This window comes from Aristolochia californica, unplaced genomic scaffold (genome assembly GCF_029961685.1).
Source record: "Aristolochia californica isolate CCGP_79_NKW_82.1479 unplaced genomic scaffold, dmAriCali1.0.hap1 SCAF_3, whole genome shotgun sequence".
NCBI classification, from domain to species: domain Eukaryota; kingdom Viridiplantae; phylum Streptophyta; class Magnoliopsida; order Piperales; family Aristolochiaceae; genus Aristolochia; species Aristolochia californica.
In genome coordinates, this window is record NW_027181992.1 from 5,808,593 (window position 1) to 5,830,214 (window position 21,622).

Below are 21,622 nucleotides of genomic sequence, written 5' to 3' on the forward strand. Positions count from 1 at the left end.
TTCTTCTTTTTTAATTAAATGTGTCGTTTGGATCTAGTATCCTTTTCCCAATATGGTTTCTTCTCTCCCTCACACTACCACTCAACCTCAGGGGCTCAGGGTAGCGTCTTGATTTTCCTAGTATCCAAGGTGATTGTTGACTATTAACTAAAAGCTTAAGTAATTTTGTTGTTTTACTGAGTACAGACATTAACATGAAATCTAAGGTATATAATGTTTTAAGAACATAAATATAATTACTCCCATAAGAGAAACATGAGAAAATAAAATTTTATCCAGAATTGCCTCTTCGCCATTTTGAGTAAATATGCAAGTAAGAAAACACCTCTTTGCCTTTTCTAACTAAAATGAGTAACAAAATAAATACAAAAAACAATCGAACAATTAAACAACATAACCCTTGCACCGTCTGCAACCCTTTTAATCCACGCATACAGAATTGGTCCAATTTATCCATGCCACAGTTGTGTAGGAAACCAGAGCATACTCTAATTAAATAAATTTGTGGAACTGTTATTTGATGGGATAACAAGAAGATTTAGTACTTAGCTTTTTGGGAAGATCAAAGGAGAAGACCGAGACAGTACGGAAACAAAACAAGAATGACCATAACGACTTAGCCAAAACAGCTGGACTAGAGGAACCACACCAAAACCTTCCTTTAAGGCACAGAGAATGCACACTAAAGGAACGATTTCAGTTTCTAACACCTAAAAATGCTTACATATCATACAAGTGTGACAGAAAAAAAAAAAGAGATAACAATAATGGCTTACCAGAATAAATAGAAATGACGAGAGCTCGATTGAACATGTAGGAGTAAAAAACATATAGCATACAGATGACCAAGAACTTCAGGGCCACAATGAAAACAAAGCATTAACTCATTTTACTTGTTACTCGGTGTTGAGCATGCTGGCCATTTCCATCCCAAACCAAAGCTGTGAACTATCTTAACCAAACCTGCACTTGTGTATGAGAAGCTGATGTCTGGATAAGTGGACATCTACCGCGCCCCAAGTTTCAAGTGTGAGCATGCCGAAGAAAATCAAAATGGACCAAGCTTTTGATATTGGACCAAAATTTCACTCTGCTGCTTGTGATTGAATTGTTCTCTTATTTTCTGGCCTGTGATGGAATAGTTTCGCAATAGATCTCCTTTCACAATCCTGCAATCAGATCAGCAAATAAATGGGGAGATCAACAGCTGCTTCCAAGTGGCTAATATGCTTGTGACACGGGTACATGGATGGACCATGCAAAAACTAGTGAATTATAACAGTGACTCCCATAAGATGAGTGCCATAATTTATGAACACATAATCAGAATTATAACAATTATAATAAGGTGGTGAGCCTATAGATAGACATGCACCACAAATTACCATCTAGTAACTGAGCATGGATGTGTTATAGCATCATAGTAACAGTAAGAGACCGTACCTTGAACATGTTGAGATACAATGGTTTTTCTGGGTTCATCCTTCTCAGCTTCAAATATGTGTATGCAAAACTTAGCTGATCACGAGGAGTGAAGCGAACCACCTCGTTGAACCAGAGACATGAGAATAAATTTGACATCGGTGTGTGTGCCCTCACAATGAAAGATCCTTCAGGCACATCTGTTTGCATCACAGAGACATCAGAAGCCTATCAGATCCATTATAAAATTAATTAACAAAATCATAAATCCATTAGACTGATGTAAGTCTTACAGCTAGGCAGAAGTTTGTTGGGATCAGAGACATTAAATCTTTTCAACCCATCAGCCCGATAAAATTCAAATTGTTGATCAATAATAGTGTGATTGAACTTGTTTAACTTCTTGTTTCGAGCCACCTCTTCCCATACACAGTGACGATCATAGTGGTTCGAAATGGCATATTCATAATTTTTCCGCCAGAGGAAATATTCCAATATGAGTAGAGGGTCTTTCTGGAGTCTTAACTTGCTGTCTAGCCATATTGAATACCTGGAGAACAACTATAATGTCCAAGTCAGACTAGAAAGATATTGACATTGGGAGGGTGGGGGGGAATTGGTTGAGGAATTACCTTGCAGAAGGGAAAAGCCGATGTGTCAAAAATTTTGGTATTTTTCCTACTCTGCGCATGTCATCATAAGGTAAATTTTTCACTACAACAATTTTCCACAAACCAATGAATCCTGATCTGTCAACATTTTGGCCTTCAGATGCCAAAGTTTGAAGTGTACTTTCATCGATAAAGATTACAAAACAGACATTTTTTCTTGACAATCGTGTGACCTGAAATACACATAATACAAAATTCAGACCACTGGCATGCATATGAATCATGCTTTTGTCATAAAATCTGACAGAAGCTGCATAGATCTGAATAAGAACTAAAGGAATTTAATCAGCAACCAAAAACAACAAACATGGAGACTAGAGACTTGAGGACTCTAAACCATGATTATTTTTTTTTTGCTCTCACCATTTTATTGTTAGGGGATCTTATGTTGTCTGAGCTTCCAAAGATGCAAGAGGATACAGCTATATGACAGCTATGCATAAATTTGATGTCATCTTCTGCCAGGTCAAATCCAGTACTTGATGATTCTTTAGTGCCTTTAATGAATCCACAATTTATTTTCTGATCACGAGCATAAAACGATTCTTCTCTTTCTTGAAGGCTTTGATGCCCACCAAACCTTGGTTCCCAATTTTCCACACCAGGGGGATGATCTACAGTTTCAGTATACTGCAAGGAAAATCTAGTGAATTTTCGGCTCTGTAGGGGTTCAACTAGTTGGGCTGTAGAGTTCAAGAACTTCATCTCACAAGTGGAACCTGAGAAAATTAGATAGCATTCAACATGTCAGGCATTTTTATATAGTACAATTTAGAACGCATATCAACTGACTATAAAAAAATTGAAAAATACAAGTGGTCCAAGCCCATGGACAATAGAATAACAGTCACAACTTAGAAAGTTTCAAATCTTAAAGTTTTGTGAACAAGCAAACATATTTTTCAGTAAACAACAAACAAAAAAACCTATAAAAAAAGCAAAGGGCAAAGGGCAAAGGGCAAAGGGAAGTATGACACATACTTTAGTATACTCCATTTGAATTGGTTATAATGAAGTATTTTGATTCCAAGAAAACCAATAACATTTTTTTTAGATTGGTGAGAAGAAAATTGATAATATGAAGTTTTTTTAGGCATAATATGAAGTTAGTTTATCAAAAGAAATTAACACAGAACAGAGATGAAGGCCTTTTGGCACTCTAAAGTAAATTTATATACACCTAAATTAACTGTCACTCATTACTATTTGTAGTAATAACATACCAAGAATTTTTGTGGTAAAGTGATAATAAACTACCATAATGTACTAGTAGTAAAACATGTTGAGATACCACAAAGAGAGTAAGTACTGCCATGTCACTAGTAGTTTCTTCCTGATGTAAATCTCTGTGAAAGTACAACAAAAGGGCAGTACACATAAAATTACCATAAACAAACAGAAAACAAAAAGGCCATTGACTGGAAACTTTTGAAAAGGAAAAATATCACAGGCACAACAAGCAACAAATGACAAAGCTAGTTGAAGTGTAATATTGGTTTTCCAATAACAAAACAATCAAATCAGGTCATGGTGGCCTAGACAGGAGGTTTCAGAATAACAGTAACAATGTAGAATGAAGCAAACTCAGTGCAAGAAGTGATTCCCGTGGTGTACAGTACTCACTACAATGATAAAAATAATTGAATGTTGACTCGTTGACAAGGGTAGATACAAGCTAAAAGAATGGTATTGCTTATAGAAGGAACCGGAAAATATTCCAACAATATTACAGATTTATGATGTTACTTTTCCACATAATTCAAACTTGGGAATAGATTGCACTGTTTACCCTGGAAGAATAAGTGTAGCATAGATGCAAGTCCAAGGATCATTACAAGAAAAGGATTATTTTCAGTTTCAAGTCTGTAAAAAGCATTCATAGATAATAGATCACACAGAACATCCTTGAAATCTCAGCCTCCAATCGATATATGACACACCAAACAACTGTTAGTGCTTAAGTAGTTGGATAATACTTAAAAGGGTTCTATCAGTTCTTTATCTTTTTATTTTATTTGCTTTCTTTTAGCTATTAGTTCTAAAATCATCCATCTTGTGTCAGGTCAATTACATTGTATCTATTCTATGAAAGCACAATCCAAACCTTCCAAATACATTCATCAACCAAAAGATGCTTCAATTTAAACAAAAGAACAAAAGATGGATTTCTCTTTTAAAAATCAAACTGATATCTCTTTGATGAACAGAGAATTTGCACACTGCTAGTAAGCAACGTGAATTGGCAGGCTCCCTTGACTTGCTAATTTATTAGGGGATTGAACCAGTTCTTTACAAGACAGCAAATCACTGGGAATGAAGTTGATAAATGAAATTATTGTAAAAAATTATCAGCTCTTGATAAAAAAAAAGTTAACATGAAGTGTAGAACTTATTGATCTGCCAAAATATGGAAAGAGGGAGAGAAAAACACTTACCCGAATATTTCCGTTTTTTCCCTCTTCTTTTCGAGTCCGACTTCTTAACAGAGGAAGATTTCTTGGAAGATTCACCAACAATGCTGCTCTCCCTTGCTTCCAATTGGACACCATTTAGCTTCTTGGATGGAGTAGAAGGATCTTTCTCAGATTTATTGGCTGAGAATTCCTCAAGATTCTCAACTTCCTGATTTTTTCTTGCATCTGGCTTATCATCATTCTCATGTATTCCATCATCAGATTCTTCAGCATGGGAATCTTGTAAGTCATTACCATCGTCATATTCATCGAAAGAATCTATCTCCTCATTCCGAATGTCCTTATCTTCATCATCGGACATGCTATGATCATGACTATTATCACCACCTGATTTTCTGACTTCCTTCAGAGATGCTTCATACTCTTTTTCATAATGTTTAAGTTCATCACGTCCAGCTTCATTATACAACCCTGTGGTTCTTACATTAGATAGGTGCTTTAGAGTATCCCTTGGTTGATATTTTCTCCTTTCACTTTTATCATATTCTAATATTTTCCCTTTATTGGGAGATTCATTGATTTTATCATTAGTAGTGAACTCTGAGGCATTTTCATCATAACCTTTGTCCCTTCTCCTGTCATCTCGGTCCCAGTACCTGGAATCTCGGCCATGATGTACAGACCCCTGACCAAACTTAAGAACTTTATCCCTCGTAGCCAGAGTTGAATGTGGCAAAGCCTCCATTTCAGTACCCCGGGTGACATCATGTCCTTGAAATTCTGCATGTTTGCATCAATTTGAAAATATTAAACAGATAGAAAAAATACCAATTTGACGAAAATAAATTTGAAAAAATGGAACAAACAGATAGAAAGATCGACAAGACAACTCATTTGATCGTTTCTACAAAAGAAAAAAAAAAGAAAACAACAACAACAACAACAACAACAAGACAAAGGCATCTTATAAACATCATTTAGGACTTGCCAAAATATTAAAGTAAGGCAGCTTCTGACCAATACAAAAGTATGAGAATCATGAGAAATTTTGCAGTTTTAGAGTTCACAAGATAAGGTAGTGTTTGCAAGTCTGATGCAATAAAACTATCTCTAGTAATTTAAAATTTTGAATAGTCTCAATTTTATGTTTTTTGGAAAATGACCTCAAAGTATTTTATTACAATTAAATTAGTAACAACAAGAAATGACACACTTAATTTAGACATAATATGTATCCTTTGGCAAGAATCTCTTTTTTTTTTAGAGAGAGAGAGAGAGAGAGAGAGAGTGATGAGTAGCAAGAATCATTTTGGCTGTCTTTACTGATGACAAAATCTATACTGCATATAGGAAAGAGGCTAATGTGACTTCCTATTGTTTAAATATTACAATTAAGAATTTGTACCAGATAAGAATCTGCATCCAAAGCCTGCATATATTTTTCCCAAACAACTAAATACCCATTTTTTTCCAATTTTTTAGTTATATGATGAAAACATATGCCGTGTACATATATGCCTTAATGGCTTCTAACATATGTACTAAAGAAAAATGCCAAACTAATTAGAAATAAAGTGATGAAATTAGGAAATTTATCTGATATATCATATGAAGAAAGACTATTTGATGCCTTTAATAGTCACAAGTTTCAAAAGCAAACTGATCCTCGCATGATCTTGTTCCTTATGTATATCCTCCTCTCATTTTTCTTACTCAATGATGCCCCTTATGGTCTCTCCAGAAGGAGCCTTAAAAAACTCGAACATCCACACAGCGTTAGCATATTACTCTCACTGCACTTTACTTGAGCAGTTATCAAAACCAAGTAACTCTTTCTCTGCCAATAGATCACAAATCTTCCATACACTTCCGGTAATGGTCATACCGTAGTGCAAAGAAGACCTTCCATCCTGTAACACATATTCCGGCAGTTTTAACGAAATGAAATTATAAGAACAGAGGGTCACTTCAAAATGGTACACGTGAACTGAAAACAGCCAGGCGACTAAAAGAGACTGAAAGGAGAAAAAAATGGAAATAATCGCATGAAGAACTCCAACGTTCAGCAGCTTTTTCCCACAGATCCAGTAGCAGAACTAAACAAGCCAACAAGTTTTCATGACTATCTTGTACAATGACACAATAAAAATACAGGAATTCAATCAAATGAGAAACCGACCTTTATCACCGGAAATGTAATTGTACGCAAAGACGGTAACCACTAGCACGAGGCCGAGAATGACAACGACCGCGCTGATTGAGACCTTCCAGCTCTTATCGGATCGCGCGAACCGCCTGATGCGTCCATGCTTGTAAGGGGCCCGAAATCCGACAAGTCCGATCTGGTCCGCGCCTCCGTTACCGAGATGAAAATCCTGTCCTCGAACTCCAAACCTCTCCGTACCTGATTGTCTGTACTGAGCCATTCCAACATTGTTTTCCGCGGCCACAGAGAGACGATCTCAGGGAAGGGAGGAGGATTTCCACACTTTAGGGTTTATAAGGTCTGCGTTTCGCCATTGAACAAGAGTGTACAAGAGATCTCTGTTTCTTCTTCCTTTTATAATAGATTTTTGGGCATTGCAGCATCTGCTTGAGGCTCCATTTTTTTTCGTTTTTCTAATCGGAGACTGGAAAGAAGATGAGGAGTCCGAGTGGAGAACAGCACGAGGGATAGCCGATTAAATGCCTGTGTTCGTGGGAGTACGATTTCAAGATTCCGAAAGTGGCCCCTTTGTAGACACAAATGGCGGTCCCGGACAGGAGTCGTTAATCTGTTAACTTTTTCGTTTTTCCGGTAAATAGGACGGAGAAAGGCTCAAATGACAAAATCTCACAGCACGATCAGTTTTTCATCACAAGATGAATAATTACAGGGTTCAAAAAAATAAAATGAAGATTCACACTACACGTTAAGAAACCTATTTATATCTTTCCCAACTAAATTAGCAATTTTTTGCATGTTTATGAAACTCTACAAAAAAACGCTAGAAATATATGATTAATCAATCATGTATAATGGCTATATTTTTTAAGTTTTCCTGTTGAACGATCGAGGCATCAAACTACAAGTTTTTAACCTCTAAGAAAGTTTATTGATTGATCGATTGTGTTTTATATAAGTGGCTATGCAGTGTTTTGTATGATTGATCATGTTTTATAATTATCTGATAGCATTCATACTAAAAAATCTAAATTTTTACAAATGAGTCGACTACATGCAGTCCATTGAAGGAGGTAGGAAATACACAATGAATCAACCCCTTCCAAAGGAGTCAACTATTTTCCAAAAAAAATCAAATTGTTATAATGGTGTTAGAATATTTGTTTGTATCGACTAGGCTAGTCCTTGTATAAGATCCGTAGGGTTGTTTTCCTAACAGGTTTGAGTTTTTTAGTGCAATGGTTTCAACCTAGTATTAGAGCAGGTGGGTCCCGAGTTCTACTGGGTTAGAAAATATTTGCGGGGGAGTGTTGAAATATTTGTTTGTATTCTTTTTATAAGATCCGACTTTCATAATAGGTTACGCAATAGAGTCAACAAAAATAAGACACCTTATATTTATTAAATAAATCAAAATCTGAATTAAATTAATTGGTGGTTGTTGAAAATCCCATTTCCCATTTGACCCATTTGTGAACTATCTTTTGGCGGAAACAGTGACTGCGTCTCACTGGAAGGACAACTGCTTAACCAACAAAGGAATAATTATTATCCAAAGGACAAAGGCTGCTCTCGTGGCGTTCTTTCGACTAAACGAAAGTCGTAGTTCGACTCGAGGGGCGGAGTTGGAAGTGTGCGATCTCCTGAAGTCGCTGTGCTTCGCGCTCCTTCAAGCTCCTTCAAGTTTGGTAGTTTTTTCGTTCTCTGTTCTCATTTACGTGAAGCCCAGGGCTGCGTTTCGCTTTGGAGGTATTGTGTTCAATGAATGCCTCGTTTTCCAAAGTTTTTTTTTTTTTTTTTTGCGCTTGGAAGTTCCTTCTTTGATCAAGTGGTTCTTGAATTCTTCGTTTTTATAAGACAAGTCCCCGATATCTAGAGTTTTATTAAGAAATGAAGCTCTCGTAGTTTGGGTTAGTAGGTGGAATAAGTAATTATGCAACGGCTCATTCAGACTTTGTTGCAACAAATTTATTCTTTTAGTTTTCCTTGAAACATCCCCTAAATGAATAGTTATTTTATAACGGGTTTAGGCATTTCAATCTTTTGTGAGTGGATGATAGCAGGAAATTTCTTCTCTCTTATATCCATCGTTTTTTGGTTCAAATCCCAGTAAGAGTGCTTTCTAAAAGTTCCATTTTTTTGAATTTAGATATAATGACTAAAAATCTGTCGAAATATGAAAATAGGCATTGCACTTTAAATAACATATTAGAGGCTAAAAATGTTCCTATTAGTGTAAATCGAAAACTGAACTCAGCCTGCACCACACTGTAAGCTATCTGCTTCAGTAATGTAGATGATCCTCTGATTCACACATTAAACTTGTACTCTTTGCATGCTATAATGTGTCTATCAACCATATCACCAGACACTAGGGGATACGATCTGGAGATAGTCACATTTGTTTTATTACTATTTTACTTGATCATCATGGTTTTACAGATTATTTTTTTTGTATTTAGAATTATTGAAAATTTAGATATTATTATAGATATATTTTGTGAGAATTTGGATTTTGTACTTTAACGAGAAACTATGTAATTTTGGACTCCTGAAGTGTTGATTCTCATTGTCTGATGTAGTCTGAGTTATTGTGTTTTTCTTTCTATCATATTGATTGCTCTGTGAATACGGATGATGTTTGGTTTAGCATTTAATACAAATTCATGGTTATTCCTTTTATTAATAAAGGAATAAAAAATTGATCATCGTAAGCCTTATTGATACTTGTTGCGAGGTGTTCAACATTTAAAATGGAACTGGTGATGTCAATTTAAGGATGGGGCAAAGTGGGTACTGTTACATTATAATATAAATATGCAGTTAAATAACTGCTTAGCTGTTGTATCACCAAATGTCCTGCTATTTTCTGTTCCTTGATGTCCTTCCTTATGTAATGAATTTTAAAACTAGGTTATTAGGGAGGAAATGGAATACCATAACATTTTTCACAGCTACTCCATTTAAAGTCACGTTTTCTTTCATGCAGACTTGCTAAAAAAGGGGAGCGACCATGATGAGGTCTTTAGTGAAATTTTAACCTAAGCACTGTAGTCTGTAGATGTTATTCATTCACTTAGCTAGACTCTTTTCAAAAGCAAGCTATCAGTTTCTCATGAAAGGCCCTTTCGGTTAGAGAAGTCTTGTTAGCTTTTGCACATGTCAAAAAATGGGAATGTGATGCTATAATGCCTGGTTGGCCACTTTTCCCCCTTTGGGTGTTCAAATTTCAGCACAACAACAGGGTTGGAGGAGGGGAAAGTAAATCTTTGACAGATGAAACATAAACTATTTTTTTAATTAGTTCAGATAACATGTGCTCTATTATTTCTGGATGATTGAGCTGAAGGAGCTTTAGGACTTGAAGGATTCATCCCATGAGATGTGTATTTGAATTCCTAAAAGCATATATATTCTCAAATTGCATCACCGTGTGAACTCCGTACAGTCTAGTAGCATTCTTTTGTGGTTTTTGTTCAGTCATTTGTATGGTCTCATGTTGAATCACTCGTCTATTGACTTTGTGAGTTTTCCTTCATATTTCTATGATATCATCATCTTGAATTTATGACAATGTTTTCACATATTTTCCTTTTGACATTCTTATGATCTCTTGGTTTGCTTTTGTTGTTTTCATCTACGACATCTGCATTCATTTTATTGCAGTATCCTTGTGGGCATTGTACCTGTTGATATAGATTGTTTGTTTGGTCGAAGCAAGGCCTCTTCCCTTGTAGCTTAATGGGGTCAACGTTGTCCATATTTCCCCTTCGTAATCTAGAATTACTTACCTTTTTGGGAAACATAATTGTAGAATTGAGCTTGTTCCATCTAGCGACTGCAAATTAGGAATCTTTTTCCCAAGAAAGAAGTTTAGGATCACTCGTACTAATAACTGATGTAGTCATGTGGGATTATTCACTCCCCAACAAGCTGTCAAATGTCTAGGCCTAAACAAACAACCTGGCCTGAGTCCTAGAATACTTTGTATAGGTCATGGATTTTGGGAGTTCAATCTACCAATACCACCCCTCCTGTCAGGCCTAAGCAGCTGACTTGGCCTGTGATGTAGAGAACAAGGGGACAAGTCACAATGCAAAAACGAATTTGGGTTTATACTCTCTTATAATTTTTTGAAGTTGGGTTGGACTTATAAATGACTAGCCAAATTTTGGTGTCTTTTTCCTATACTAATTAGCCTAGGTTCATCCAATCCTATGATCAACACGGGATATTGAATCAGTAATAACCTCTCCAATGTTCAGACCTAAAGTAATAACCTAGCTAAGTGTGGAGTACATGTGCAGGCTCTAGAATTATGGGCTTTTATCCACCAACAAGAATCATTTGTCAATTGCGAATTCCTTTACATGTTTTTATTTCTTTTTTTAGATAAGATGATTCATGATATTTGACTGAACTGATCAGGGTTTTAGTCAGAGCTTTAGTGGCAACCAAAGATAAAGTGGTACCCACTTCTACCTTTTAAGCATTTCATTCAAAGTTTGATAATGCTTTTAATCTTTTGAAATGGATGTATTATTTTCTCCTTACGTTGACTTTAATTGGTCTAAAACTACATATCCATTCTCTTCTGGTAAGGCATAGGCTTATTTTTCTTAGCTGATAGAGACAAGTGAAATTACTCAGGAATTCTACTCATTTTATCTGAATAGAAAAGATTGCTTTCTGTGCCAATTCATTTCTTTTTTTCTTTACAATATAGTCTATTAATCATGCTGATTCAATTTGATAAAATCCCTAGTTCTAACTCTCTTTTGTTGTATACTTTCTCATACCATGTTGTTTTGCCTTTAGTCTTTGTTGTTCGGTTATTTTATCTGTTCAGTTTTGTGCCAGTGACACGGGAATTGGACATATTATATATATATGTGTTGTGCTTAAAGGTGCAGGGATGGATGGGAAGTTATTTACATCACCTTTGTCAACTCTAGAATCTGCAAAACTCCGTTCATATTCATTGGTATGTCTATTTGAATAACTTAGATCTTCAAATCTTGGATGTATACATTCATGGGCTTGGTCTTGCAGCTGGATATCTATGATTATGATGTTGTAGATGCTTAGGATACATTAGCATGTACTGAGTGAATGGGAAATGCAACTTCTATTTTAGTTTCTTGTTTAATTTTCTGTTTTTCTTTCTGCAGTCAAAATTTTCATCATATAAACCAAATTTCTCTCAAGAAAGAATGTACTTAACTCATGGTGTAGCACATTCTTGTAGCTTTAAAAGGTGGAGGTTACAGTCAACTTCCCAGAGCCAATCTCTTCCTCTTTTGGAAGGCGAAGACAGACAGAAATGGGAAACATGCCAACAATCTCTCTCCATACTGAACTTCAGTTCTGAGGAGGCAGATGTGATACTGGGTAAAGCATTTGGCTGGCGCCATTCACCATTCTGGGGTGAAGAGAAAACTAAAGAAGTTCCAAAGAGTGAGTCCGTGAATGAAACATTGAACTATTTGAGGCAGCTGGGACTTTCCAACGACGATTTGTTTAAATTAATTAAGAAGTTTCCTGAGGTTCTTGGTTGTTGTCTTAATGATGACCTAAAGGTTAATGTTGGCATTTTGGAAAGGGACTGGGGAATTGAAGGCAAAACTCTTCGAAACCTACTTCTTCGAAATCCCAAAGTGTTAGGTTACAATGTGGATTGCAAGGGAGACTGTATGGCCAAATGTACCCGCTGTTGGGTACGGTTTTAGCCAGCTTTCTGTGCATCTGTTTCATATATGAAGGTCAAATTGTTATGTCTGTAGCATTCTGTTCCTTTCTTCTTAATGCTGTTCAAATTCTTCCTCTGTTAGTTAAAGCTGTTTAAGTTGTTCTTCTTCCACATACTCTTCAATCAATGTCTCATCCCCACTGCTCTGGCTTCCTTTTGCCCCTGCTCCGGATTCATTTCTTTAACTTCTTAGCTATGCTTTTTTCTGTCTTTTTATTTTTTGTTCTCCTTCTGGCCGCCTTTTAGCAAGTGAGAAACTAAGAAGGTTCTGAGCAGAGGGACTATAAGGAAAACCAGAGAATTGAAGAAGATTCTGACAATAAAACGAATCGAAAAAAGAGAAGAGAACTCCCAATGAGTACAAGATGATGGGATGAGAAGGGGCATAAAATGATTCTTATAATGTTTTGAAGGTTGAAGGATGTTGATCGGTTCCCATCCAATATATCTTCCAAACGCAACCTTACAAGTGATGTGCCAATCCGATTGTCGTTGCTGTTAAACCTTCAAACTCAAAAGGGTCAATTAATTGTAGCTATTGCAGCAGCTTCCATTTGGAACTTCACACTTCTTTTACAGGTAGGTTGTGAGTTGTATAGTCTGGTAGAGATGCAATGACAGGACTGGGTCACTGGACTTTGGGTTTCGAATCCGATCGAGAAGCAGTAATGGTGAAATATTGAATAACACTGCTACTTGTGCTCCACCAGAACGAACTCAACGGAAACTGGTAATGAGATTAAAAGGCTTTGGTTTTAAAGTTTTCGATTAGAGTGACTAACTAAAGCTTTACGTTGAAGGATGCATAACCTGCTTTATTTCTGTAGAATCACTCTTAACGAAGGGTAAAACAAATTCCAAACAGGTGCAATATTTAACCAGAGCATAAAATCCAACCCAACAAATAGCTAGTGGTCTAGAGCCTGGACTTATTTACTAGCAGTAGATCATTTTTAGAACTGTTGAGCTTCAAGGGCACTTGCGCCGTCCGCCGTGGGTCTTCAGGCTGGCATAGCAGTGGCAAGCGCTGTGGTTGCCGTAGGTTCCCGGCGGCACACATTTGCACCTCTGGCAGCAGGTGCCGCACGCCCGAGAGCAGAACTTCTTTCTTGATGATTTCCGACACCTGACTGCGCAAGCGAAATGGCAATCTGGAACACAGACCAGCTTGTGTTAGTTGGAAGTTTGTGATGACTAGAGCCAGAATGGGTGCACTGGATTCATCTTTTCAGTGGATGAATATTGGTTTTATGCCTGCACTACCTGGGTAAATTAGATTAATTCATGCAAAGGAAGCACATGAAGAATAATTTAATCAAGCAAGGCAGTAATTCCAATTTTTTTGAGGTAAGTTGGTTGACAGAGATGCTCTAGGCGAAATCGGAGACAACGGACTCCGTATCATCAGTTTGCCAAGAAGCGAATTCGAGGATCCCGGAATGTGATTAGAGATAAAGCTCCGAGCAATGTAGAGACGAAATGGATAAATAAAGCAGCCATTCGCTTACTAATCTTCTTTGGGTAATGGCTTCTCGTGTCTAGAGCAGTCAGTTCACCTCCTTCCTTGACCTGAAATAAAATGGTAATAATTGAGAACCCTTGCTAAAAATGAGAAAATTTTCACTCAAAGAGTTGGGTGACAATGGATAGAGGAGGTTCCACTTACATTATCGAGAGACGCTTCTGCAAAAACCTGCATTTTGAGAAACCTCAGAAGATCAGACCCGGTTGCTCTATCATTCTATGGTAAGGAATTCGAGATACGCAAGGAAATATGCGGCTTAAACTGTATAGAGAACGAAATGGTTACCTGAACAAGAAGGAAGAAGATGAAGAAACACAAAACCAGCTCCTTTGCACGGGCGGCCATACTGGAAGAGGGAGACAGATCAATGAGAAATAATGATCAAATCCTAGAAAGAGAAAGGCTTCTTATATAGATATATTCTTGTCCCCTTTTCTCTTCTTTTTAAAAAAGCTCTGTTGGAGATTCACGAGTGCTGATTTTCAGGTCCTGTGAGCTGATTACCCTGCGTACAGAAAGAGGCCAAAAGAGAAGCCTTCTTTGATGATCCTCCTCTTTTTTGATTCTCTGGAAAGGAAGCACAGCTGTGAGCCTCGTGGAGGGTGGAAGATGAAAATGGTCCCCCATTAAATCCCCAGAAAGGAAAAGGGTCTCTGTGACACCTACAGCGAATACTAACGAGAAGGAAATAGTAATTCCAACAAAACAGATGCCATTTTCTTGTCTTTCTGCTTGTTCAAGATGACAACGTCGATGGGTTCTGGACTCTCTCTCTCTCCTTATCTGTAAATGAAGAAGCTCACGGGTGCAATTCACATTTACATTACATCCGTGAATTACAGAGGCTGAAACTGTATTTCAAATTTCAAACAAGTTGGCGAGATCTTGTAAGAAGAAACTGTTCGATGCATTTGGCCTCTGGTTTCTGTGTAGTTGGCTCGATGATTGATGCCGTCAAGACAGTCCAAACGACAGCTAACTGCGACAATCAGAGAGTTTTTTTTCCTAAACCATGGCTATGAGAAAATGGGTTCCCATGCTTGCTCACCCTGATAAGGCAATGATTCCCGCAGTTGAGCCGAAGCTCAGAATTTTTCACTGTATCTTTGTCTTCGGAGAAGACAAAGCTTCATTAATTCGATCAAGTGTCGACTTTCCTCTTACATGAAACATGTGAGTTGGCACTGCGAGCTGGAAGCAAGTTGACAAAGTAAGGGTGTCTTTCCAGTGCATCCTGGGGACGAGTTCCTTTCGATTCAGAAACTGGTCTTTTCAATCGGAGGCCTCCATTCATATTCGACAAATCCTACCCATGCTGATATCGCATTGAGCCCCAAAAATCACATCTTTCAAGTCTTTCATATGCATGGATAGATTTAACCAAGAAAACGGTTCATTAGCTATTACCTCTTTCATGTCTGGTTTTTAACTTACGTAAGAAGTATAATGAAAATATGCATGTCCATATTCTTTTTTGTTTAATTTTAATAACCTTTTGCATCTTAAGAAATATAAGAAATATGAGACTATGAACTCAATAAAGGAACTTTTAGAAATATTCCAAGTTTACAACTCCGATCTTAGAAGTTGGAGAAATCAAGCTGATGGCTTGTTGAAGAACTAGTCTTGGTTGTTACAAACTTACAATCTCTCAACAGCCGGCAATTTCTTAGAGAGAATAACCCCGGAAAATACTCCCTTTTTTGCGGATAGAGACCCTTTTTTCTTGTCGGTATTGCTCATTAATAGAATTTGATCGGAAAAACGCTACTGACTTAGAAGGGGAGGGAGGAGTCGGCCGAGATTGAAGTATTGACCATGGCCGGAAGTTCAAAGAAAGTTATAATGGTAGGCTTAGATGACAGCACCGAGAGCTTGCACTCGTTGGAATGGACACTGGATCATGTCGTCACGCCCGTGACTGTAGGTTACTTCAGAATCGTCTTGCTCCATGTCAAAGTCCCAGCTCTGTATGTCCTCCGATTCACCAGCTCAGGAATGGGTACTAATTTCTCCTTTCTTTTTCTTTACCATTTGGATCGATCGATCGTCTGAGATTCCTAATGAAGGACGGAAACCGGCCGGGTAACTGTTTCATGGTAACAGCTGCCGGAGATATTATCACCAAGGTGGAAAGTGATCTGAATAGATCCGCAGCGGCCGTCTCCAAGGCCGCCACGGAGGCGTGCGAAAAGAGATCGGTACAGTAGAGCAGAAATGATACAACAACGTCTCTTTATCGGTATCTCTTCTCATGACAGCAAGAAGAACTGATCAAACTTCTTGTACCTGATCGCAGTTCAAAGATTTTGAGATAGAAATGGTGAACGGAGACCCGAGGGAGGAACTGTGCGAGGCCGTTATCAGGCACAAAGCGGAGATACTTGTGGTCGGCAGCCATGGTTATGGCACCTTCAAAAGGTACGTAATTAATTAAAGTCTGAAAACTGTTTCCGAACATATATTAATAAATTGTGTTTGGAATTTGAATGTTGTTGCAGGGTTGTACTGGGGAGTGTGAGCGATTACTGTGCACACCATGCTGCCTGTAGCGTCCTGATCGTGAAGAAAGAAAAGAGTAGGCATCAGCACGGCGACTAGTTAACAGCAACTGGGTCTTGCTTACAGTTGCAATCTGTAGCAGGAGAAAGTATTCACATCCATCTCCCTCGATGCCTTCGTCTTCTTCCCTTAGCAATAAATCATCCCTTCTTTGGCACCGCCGATCCTTGATTAAAGCCGGCGGCAGAGACGCCACCCAATTTCCCATTTTATCATCCCAACTAGGACTGTCTGCAATATAATTCTGAACTAGATTGGTAATACGACAGTAAATTACACCGAGTTTGAAATTAACGTAGATTATATGAACGATGAAGGAGCGATCGACAGTTTACAATGGTAATTAATTTGGTAATTAATATGAGTTATGCTTTATTTTTCTCATTGGATATTATCGCAATCATTGTGAAGGTCTTAGCGGCTAAGTCCCAATGATTAACCAAATGTACCTCTTTAAGTCTTATCTGATAAAAAGTTTTACATAGAGTAAAGTTTAGAAAAAACCAAAGGAACAGACTGAAAACACAAGAACAGCGATCCGAGGGCCTATCAAATGCTGCAGCACATTGATGAGTTAATATTCTCCTAGCTCTGTCATGGTTTAAAATAAAAGTAAAAAATGGAGATTCTTAGTTCTTAACAATAATCAGAGAGACTTTCTTTTTTAGTTATCTTTTTCTTAGTTGATTGTCTCCAACGAAACTTAATCCCCAAAACCCAAAAACCTTTTATAAGAGCCGAATAAATAATTCTCTTCTCCGTTTTTAAGTTTCTCTTTGTCGCTCTCCTCGCTCTCCTAGCTTTATCCTTTACAGTTTCGAGTCTTTCGACTCTCAAGTCTCAATAGGTTGCTCAGAGGGGCGGAGAGCAGTCATGGAAGGTAGAAAAGAGGGCATTATGATAGCGGTGTCGAAGGGCAAGCTTCAGACGAACCCCATAGCAGAGGTGCAGGAAAAGTTCAAGGAATTCGAAACGAACTTCAGGGTATGGCTCGCCAAGCAGTCCATGCCGTTAGAAGCCGCCATCGTGACAGCTACTGGCGCCGCTCAAGGGGCGGCTATCGGAGGGATTATGGGAACGCTCTCTTCCGACCTTTCGGCCCCGTTGCCGACTCCTCCCCCCCAGGCCGCTCTCAACCCGCAAGCTATGGCTTCCTTCAAGCAAGCGCAGGTTAGTCTACAAAATTGGAAGAAACGAACCGGAAATGCTACTCCTTAAGATCATTTTTGGGGTTTGGAGATGCGAGGTCATTGTTATCCGTTGAGTTTCTACTTCTCGGGAAAGAAACGACCCACTTGGCATAAATTTGTTTATCTATCTTGCGTGCTTCTATTCTTATCTTTTCTTTCTGCTGGAAACCGCAGACGCAATTTTATCTATTTAATCTGCTGGATTGGGTTAATTACTTTTTCTCCTTGTTATTCCTCTCTGTGGTTGGACATCTTCGAGTCATTGTATTATGGCGATGAGGGTAAAACACGGGTAAATTTGTTGCCCTGCTTCATTTTTTATTGTGTAGTTGGCAACCACGCTTCAACCTGCCAGATGCTTTACTTTTAAATTCCGTCAATCGTACTCGTTCATATTGATTGAAGGCAGTGCTTCTTTAAAATTTCAATACTTTGGTCCTGTTAAATGTGTCAAAACTTTGGAGAATTTGGAGACACCGGCTGTTGAATGCTCATGCTTCTTCTTGGTAGCAAGAAGGTTTAATGAAGTCAATTCTCAACGCTAAACTCAGCCTCTGCCTGGTTGAAAAGAAGAACCAATGACAATTATGATGTGACTTAACGTTTTCTAAACTAATTATATGCTTGGTCTAGGTTTGGTTTAGCCAATGAAACGTTATGAAATGGCACATCTTTTAGTACCTCATATATTGTCATGGGATCCTAAAGAGGATCGATACCTAATCTTAACTGATGAGCTTTGAATTTGCCATCAAGTGAGGGCCTCATTTATGGGTACTTTAGCATAGATCCTGCAAGACTGCACATTAATGTGATACATCTGGCACAAGTGACATTCTTCATGATCCTTCATTCCTGCAAGAAATTAGCTGTTTCACTCCTGCTGGGTTGGCAGTTTCTCACCCAGACTGCAGCTGAGAAATGTTCTGGAGTTAAACTATCAGCTGTGTAGAAGAACCAAATGAATAGCTGTTTTATTTACATGGCAAAGTATCATAAAGTTCAAGTTTGAGTGATGTCACTGCAACCTTGTAGACTTTCTCAGTGTAGTTGTTCTTTCTTTTCCCTGTCTTTGTTTTCAATTATATCAGAGCCTTACTTTCCATTATCATCATCAGAGTCTTGCGTCATAGTTGCTCCTCTATTTTTCTCCACCATATCCTGGGTCTTCTACTAAGTTCACTTCTTCTAAGAAAAAAATCTCACTCTTCCATATTCTTATTGTAAATCCTATAAATTATGTTTTGCAAAATAGGCTCTTTCTGGGGGGCCCTTGGTCCAAGCCCGCAACTTTGCTGTCATGACTGGTGTAAATGCCGGTCTCTCATGTGTCATGAGAAGAATAAGAGGAGCTGAAGATGTCGAAGGCAGGTATTATCTCTTCTCCTTTTGTTCTTTTTTACCATTTCTTGTGAAAAATAAATAACATTTATATGTCAAAAGGTAAAATCAAGGAGCGGGGCTTTATATTTGTAAAAGAAAACCTGAAATCTGATTTAAGATAATATTTATTCACCAAACTATATAAAATGATAAATTGATTAGCATTCCATCATATCAAACTTAGGATGTGGTTCAGACGGTAGAATGTACATTGGATATCTGTCCTAGATCCTGGAGATCCATTCTTTACATATTTTATTCAGTTGTAAATTGGAAAATGTAGGAAACTTGGTTCAAGGCATACAATTTGAAACACTAGTGGTTCCTTATTAACATATAAGCAATGTACTGAGCATTAAATGACAATCCTTGCCCATAACTACCAACCCCTATTCTGGATTCAAAGGATAATGCTTTGGGAATGCTTTCTTATGTTTTCTTGTTCCATTAGAAAGCAAAGCAGATATCAAGCCTCATTCACACTCATACTGAACCTTATCACATGAGTAAAACAAGTAATATTTCTTTGTCTTACTTGCTTATTGAGTTGTTTGTGAGGCCTCCTGTTGTATAACTATTTTTTTCTGAAAGATCAAGCATAATTTTGATACTGACATTTGATCCATTGAAATGGCTCCATTATTGTGGATTTATTTGATGAATTGACAGTCAATTCCCTCGAGGCTACTTAAAATACTTTATTGTAAGGAGCAGCAACCTTGCTGGTTCCTGTGTATATGCATGATTGTCTGTTCAAGCAAGGTTAAATAAGTTAGAAGTACAGAAGATTGCATAAGAAGTAAGAAATATAGATGGACCTTATTTGTTGTCTAAATCTACTCTGTATTTCTTTTATAAGAAAGAAAGAAAAAGAATTGTTAAATGTTGTGATAATCATGTGGTTGTTTCTTGCAGTATGGTGGCTGCTTTTGGATCTGGAGCCATGTTTTCACTAGTCAGCGGCATGGGTGGCCCAAATCAGGTGATCAACGTAGTCACATCAGGACTTTTCTTTGCTCTTGTTCAGGGTGGTCTTTTCAAGGTGAGCAACCACAGAAATAGTATTGTTTCTTTAAGAGTATTTTTGATGATTTTTTTAGCTATTTGTTCCCGAAAGTTAGTTTACTGGAGGTCATTGAGAATTTGTTTAAAAAATGCATGAGCACTTCAATCATGTTATATACATTTTTCAACAAGATCAATTTTAACATTTTCTAACAGTTAAAGTTGCATTTTTGTATTGTTTTTTGGAAAAGGGAAAATAATCCAATAGAGATGTGAGAAGGCAGCTTCAGCGGCCTGCTAGCAGTTTATTAATAAATTAAAATGTGGATTATTGGAAATTGTTACAAGTTGATTAAATTTAATTACTACCATCGGCATAGTGCTATGAGCTCCACACTGAGAGGCACTATGGAAAGATTTGAAGACTGAGAATTGAAATTTGTATATGGATCACAAATTGAAGAAAGAAATGAATTTATGCATATTTGAATGCTACCTTCTGTTGAACCTGTCAGTTGATCAAGAACTGTTATCATGAAGAAAGAAGTATTTGACCCAGCTGTAAGGGGCTCTTGTGGTCATCCTCTAATTGTATAGGTTTTTCGAATTTCCTTGTTGGATTCATGCCAAATCGAAAAAAAAAGTGGGAAAATTGGGAAAAAAATATTTCACTGTCCATGTATGACTTTTTTGTGAAAGATACAGGTTGTATAAATGACTTTGTGGCTGCATACTATGTGAAAATTTGATTCTCTTGCCTCTCCTTCTCTTTTGAAGTGGCTCATATTATTTTAAAAGAAAGGATAGAAACAAAGAAATTAATTATTGAGCCACAGGTCCGAAGCCTAGAGAAAGATCACTGCGTTGTCTGTGAGCCTAAAGTGGTCTCGCTGGTCTTCTTAACTTGATGCATTGAAATGTTTACCTCCCTTTCGAATGGCAGTTGGGTCAAAAGTTCTCTCAACCACCAACTGAAGACGTATTCTATGCCAGAACGAGGAACATGCTGTCAAACCTTGGCCTTGAGAACTATGAAAAGAACTTCAAGAAAGGGTTGCTCACAGACATTACTTTACCACTCCTCACAGATAGGTGAGCAGAATTCCCCTTCTCTTTTATTGTTCTTCTCAGGTAACAGATCGTCAAAAATGTCAGAAACTATAGCAATCAGACAATAATTTTACTTATCTTAATTTGTTGCAGTGCTCTTAGAGATGTAAAAATCCCACCAGGACCAAGGCTCCTCATTCTTGATCACATCAGAAGGTGTTGCAAATAACCCTGTTAGTCATGTTGTCATTCAATCACTTCCACGTTGCTCTTTCTAATTCTCCTTTGCTGCTTGACGCCTTCAGGGACCCAGAGGTGACAAAAGGAATGCAATAGAGGTTCAGGGTTGTTCTACTCTATGTCGATCTCTTGCAGACCAGTAATTGATCCCAGTACTTCTATATAGCTTATTTTGTTGTAGAAACATATTAAAAGTTGGTTTCAATCCAATTTTAATTTTCTCACAGCGTTTTGCTATTATTGCCTT

At 37.6% G+C, this 21,622-nt stretch overlaps 5 protein-coding genes across 6 annotated transcripts; 3 read left to right on the plus strand and 2 right to left on the minus strand.

The window, feature by feature from the left end:
• Positions 1–585: 585 nt before the first annotated feature.
• LOC137960036 (uncharacterized) lies at positions 586–7,188 on the minus strand. 2 transcript variants are annotated; one of them, XM_068807491.1, is made up of 7 exons: positions 6,687–7,188; positions 4,529–5,287; positions 2,457–2,812; positions 2,055–2,266; positions 1,716–1,972; positions 1,444–1,622; positions 586–1,169 (listed from the first exon to the last, which is right to left on the minus strand). In XM_068807491.1, the coding sequence occupies exons 1-7, from the start codon at positions 6,931–6,933 to the stop codon at positions 1,086–1,088; spliced, it is 2,094 nt and encodes a 697-aa protein (XP_068663592.1). In that variant the 5' UTR covers positions 6,934–7,188; the 3' UTR covers positions 586–1,085. The 2 variants fall into 2 exon arrangements, with proteins under 2 accessions (XP_068663592.1, XP_068663593.1); XM_068807492.1 differs by lacking the exon at positions 6,687–7,188 and adding an exon at positions 6,221–6,305.
• A 1,083-nt stretch (positions 7,189–8,271) lies between these two features.
• Positions 8,272–12,827, plus strand: LOC137958446 (uncharacterized). The gene is made up of 3 exons (XM_068805461.1): positions 8,272–8,420; positions 11,579–11,655; positions 11,843–12,827. The coding sequence occupies exons 2-3, from the start codon at positions 11,587–11,589 to the stop codon at positions 12,398–12,400; spliced, it is 627 nt and encodes a 208-aa protein (XP_068661562.1). The 5' UTR covers positions 8,272–8,420; positions 11,579–11,586; the 3' UTR covers positions 12,401–12,827.
• A 381-nt stretch (positions 12,828–13,208) lies between these two features.
• Positions 13,209–14,474, minus strand: LOC137958447 (gibberellin-regulated protein 1-like). The gene is made up of 4 exons (XM_068805462.1): positions 14,231–14,474; positions 14,087–14,113; positions 13,929–13,989; positions 13,209–13,571 (listed from the first exon to the last, which is right to left on the minus strand). Exons 1-4 carry the CDS (start codon positions 14,288–14,290, stop codon positions 13,390–13,392), a joined length of 330 nt encoding a protein of 109 aa, XP_068661563.1. The 5' UTR covers positions 14,291–14,474; the 3' UTR covers positions 13,209–13,389.
• Positions 14,475–15,523: 1,049 nt separating this feature from the next.
• LOC137959913 (universal stress protein A-like protein) lies at positions 15,524–16,551 on the plus strand. The gene is made up of 4 exons (XM_068807323.1): positions 15,524–15,947; positions 16,052–16,146; positions 16,245–16,366; positions 16,447–16,551. The coding sequence occupies exons 1-4, from the start codon at positions 15,764–15,766 to the stop codon at positions 16,544–16,546; spliced, it is 501 nt and encodes a 166-aa protein (XP_068663424.1). The 5' UTR covers positions 15,524–15,763; the 3' UTR covers positions 16,547–16,551.
• Positions 16,552–17,380: 829 nt separating this feature from the next.
• On the plus strand, positions 17,381–21,601 carry LOC137959912 (chloroplastic import inner membrane translocase subunit HP30-2-like). The gene is made up of 6 exons (XM_068807322.1): positions 17,381–17,677; positions 18,953–19,068; positions 19,996–20,122; positions 21,029–21,177; positions 21,289–21,351; positions 21,441–21,601. The coding sequence occupies exons 1-6, from the start codon at positions 17,381–17,383 to the stop codon at positions 21,469–21,471; spliced, it is 783 nt and encodes a 260-aa protein (XP_068663423.1). The 3' UTR covers positions 21,472–21,601.
• The last annotated feature ends 21 nt before the right edge of the window (positions 21,602–21,622 follow it).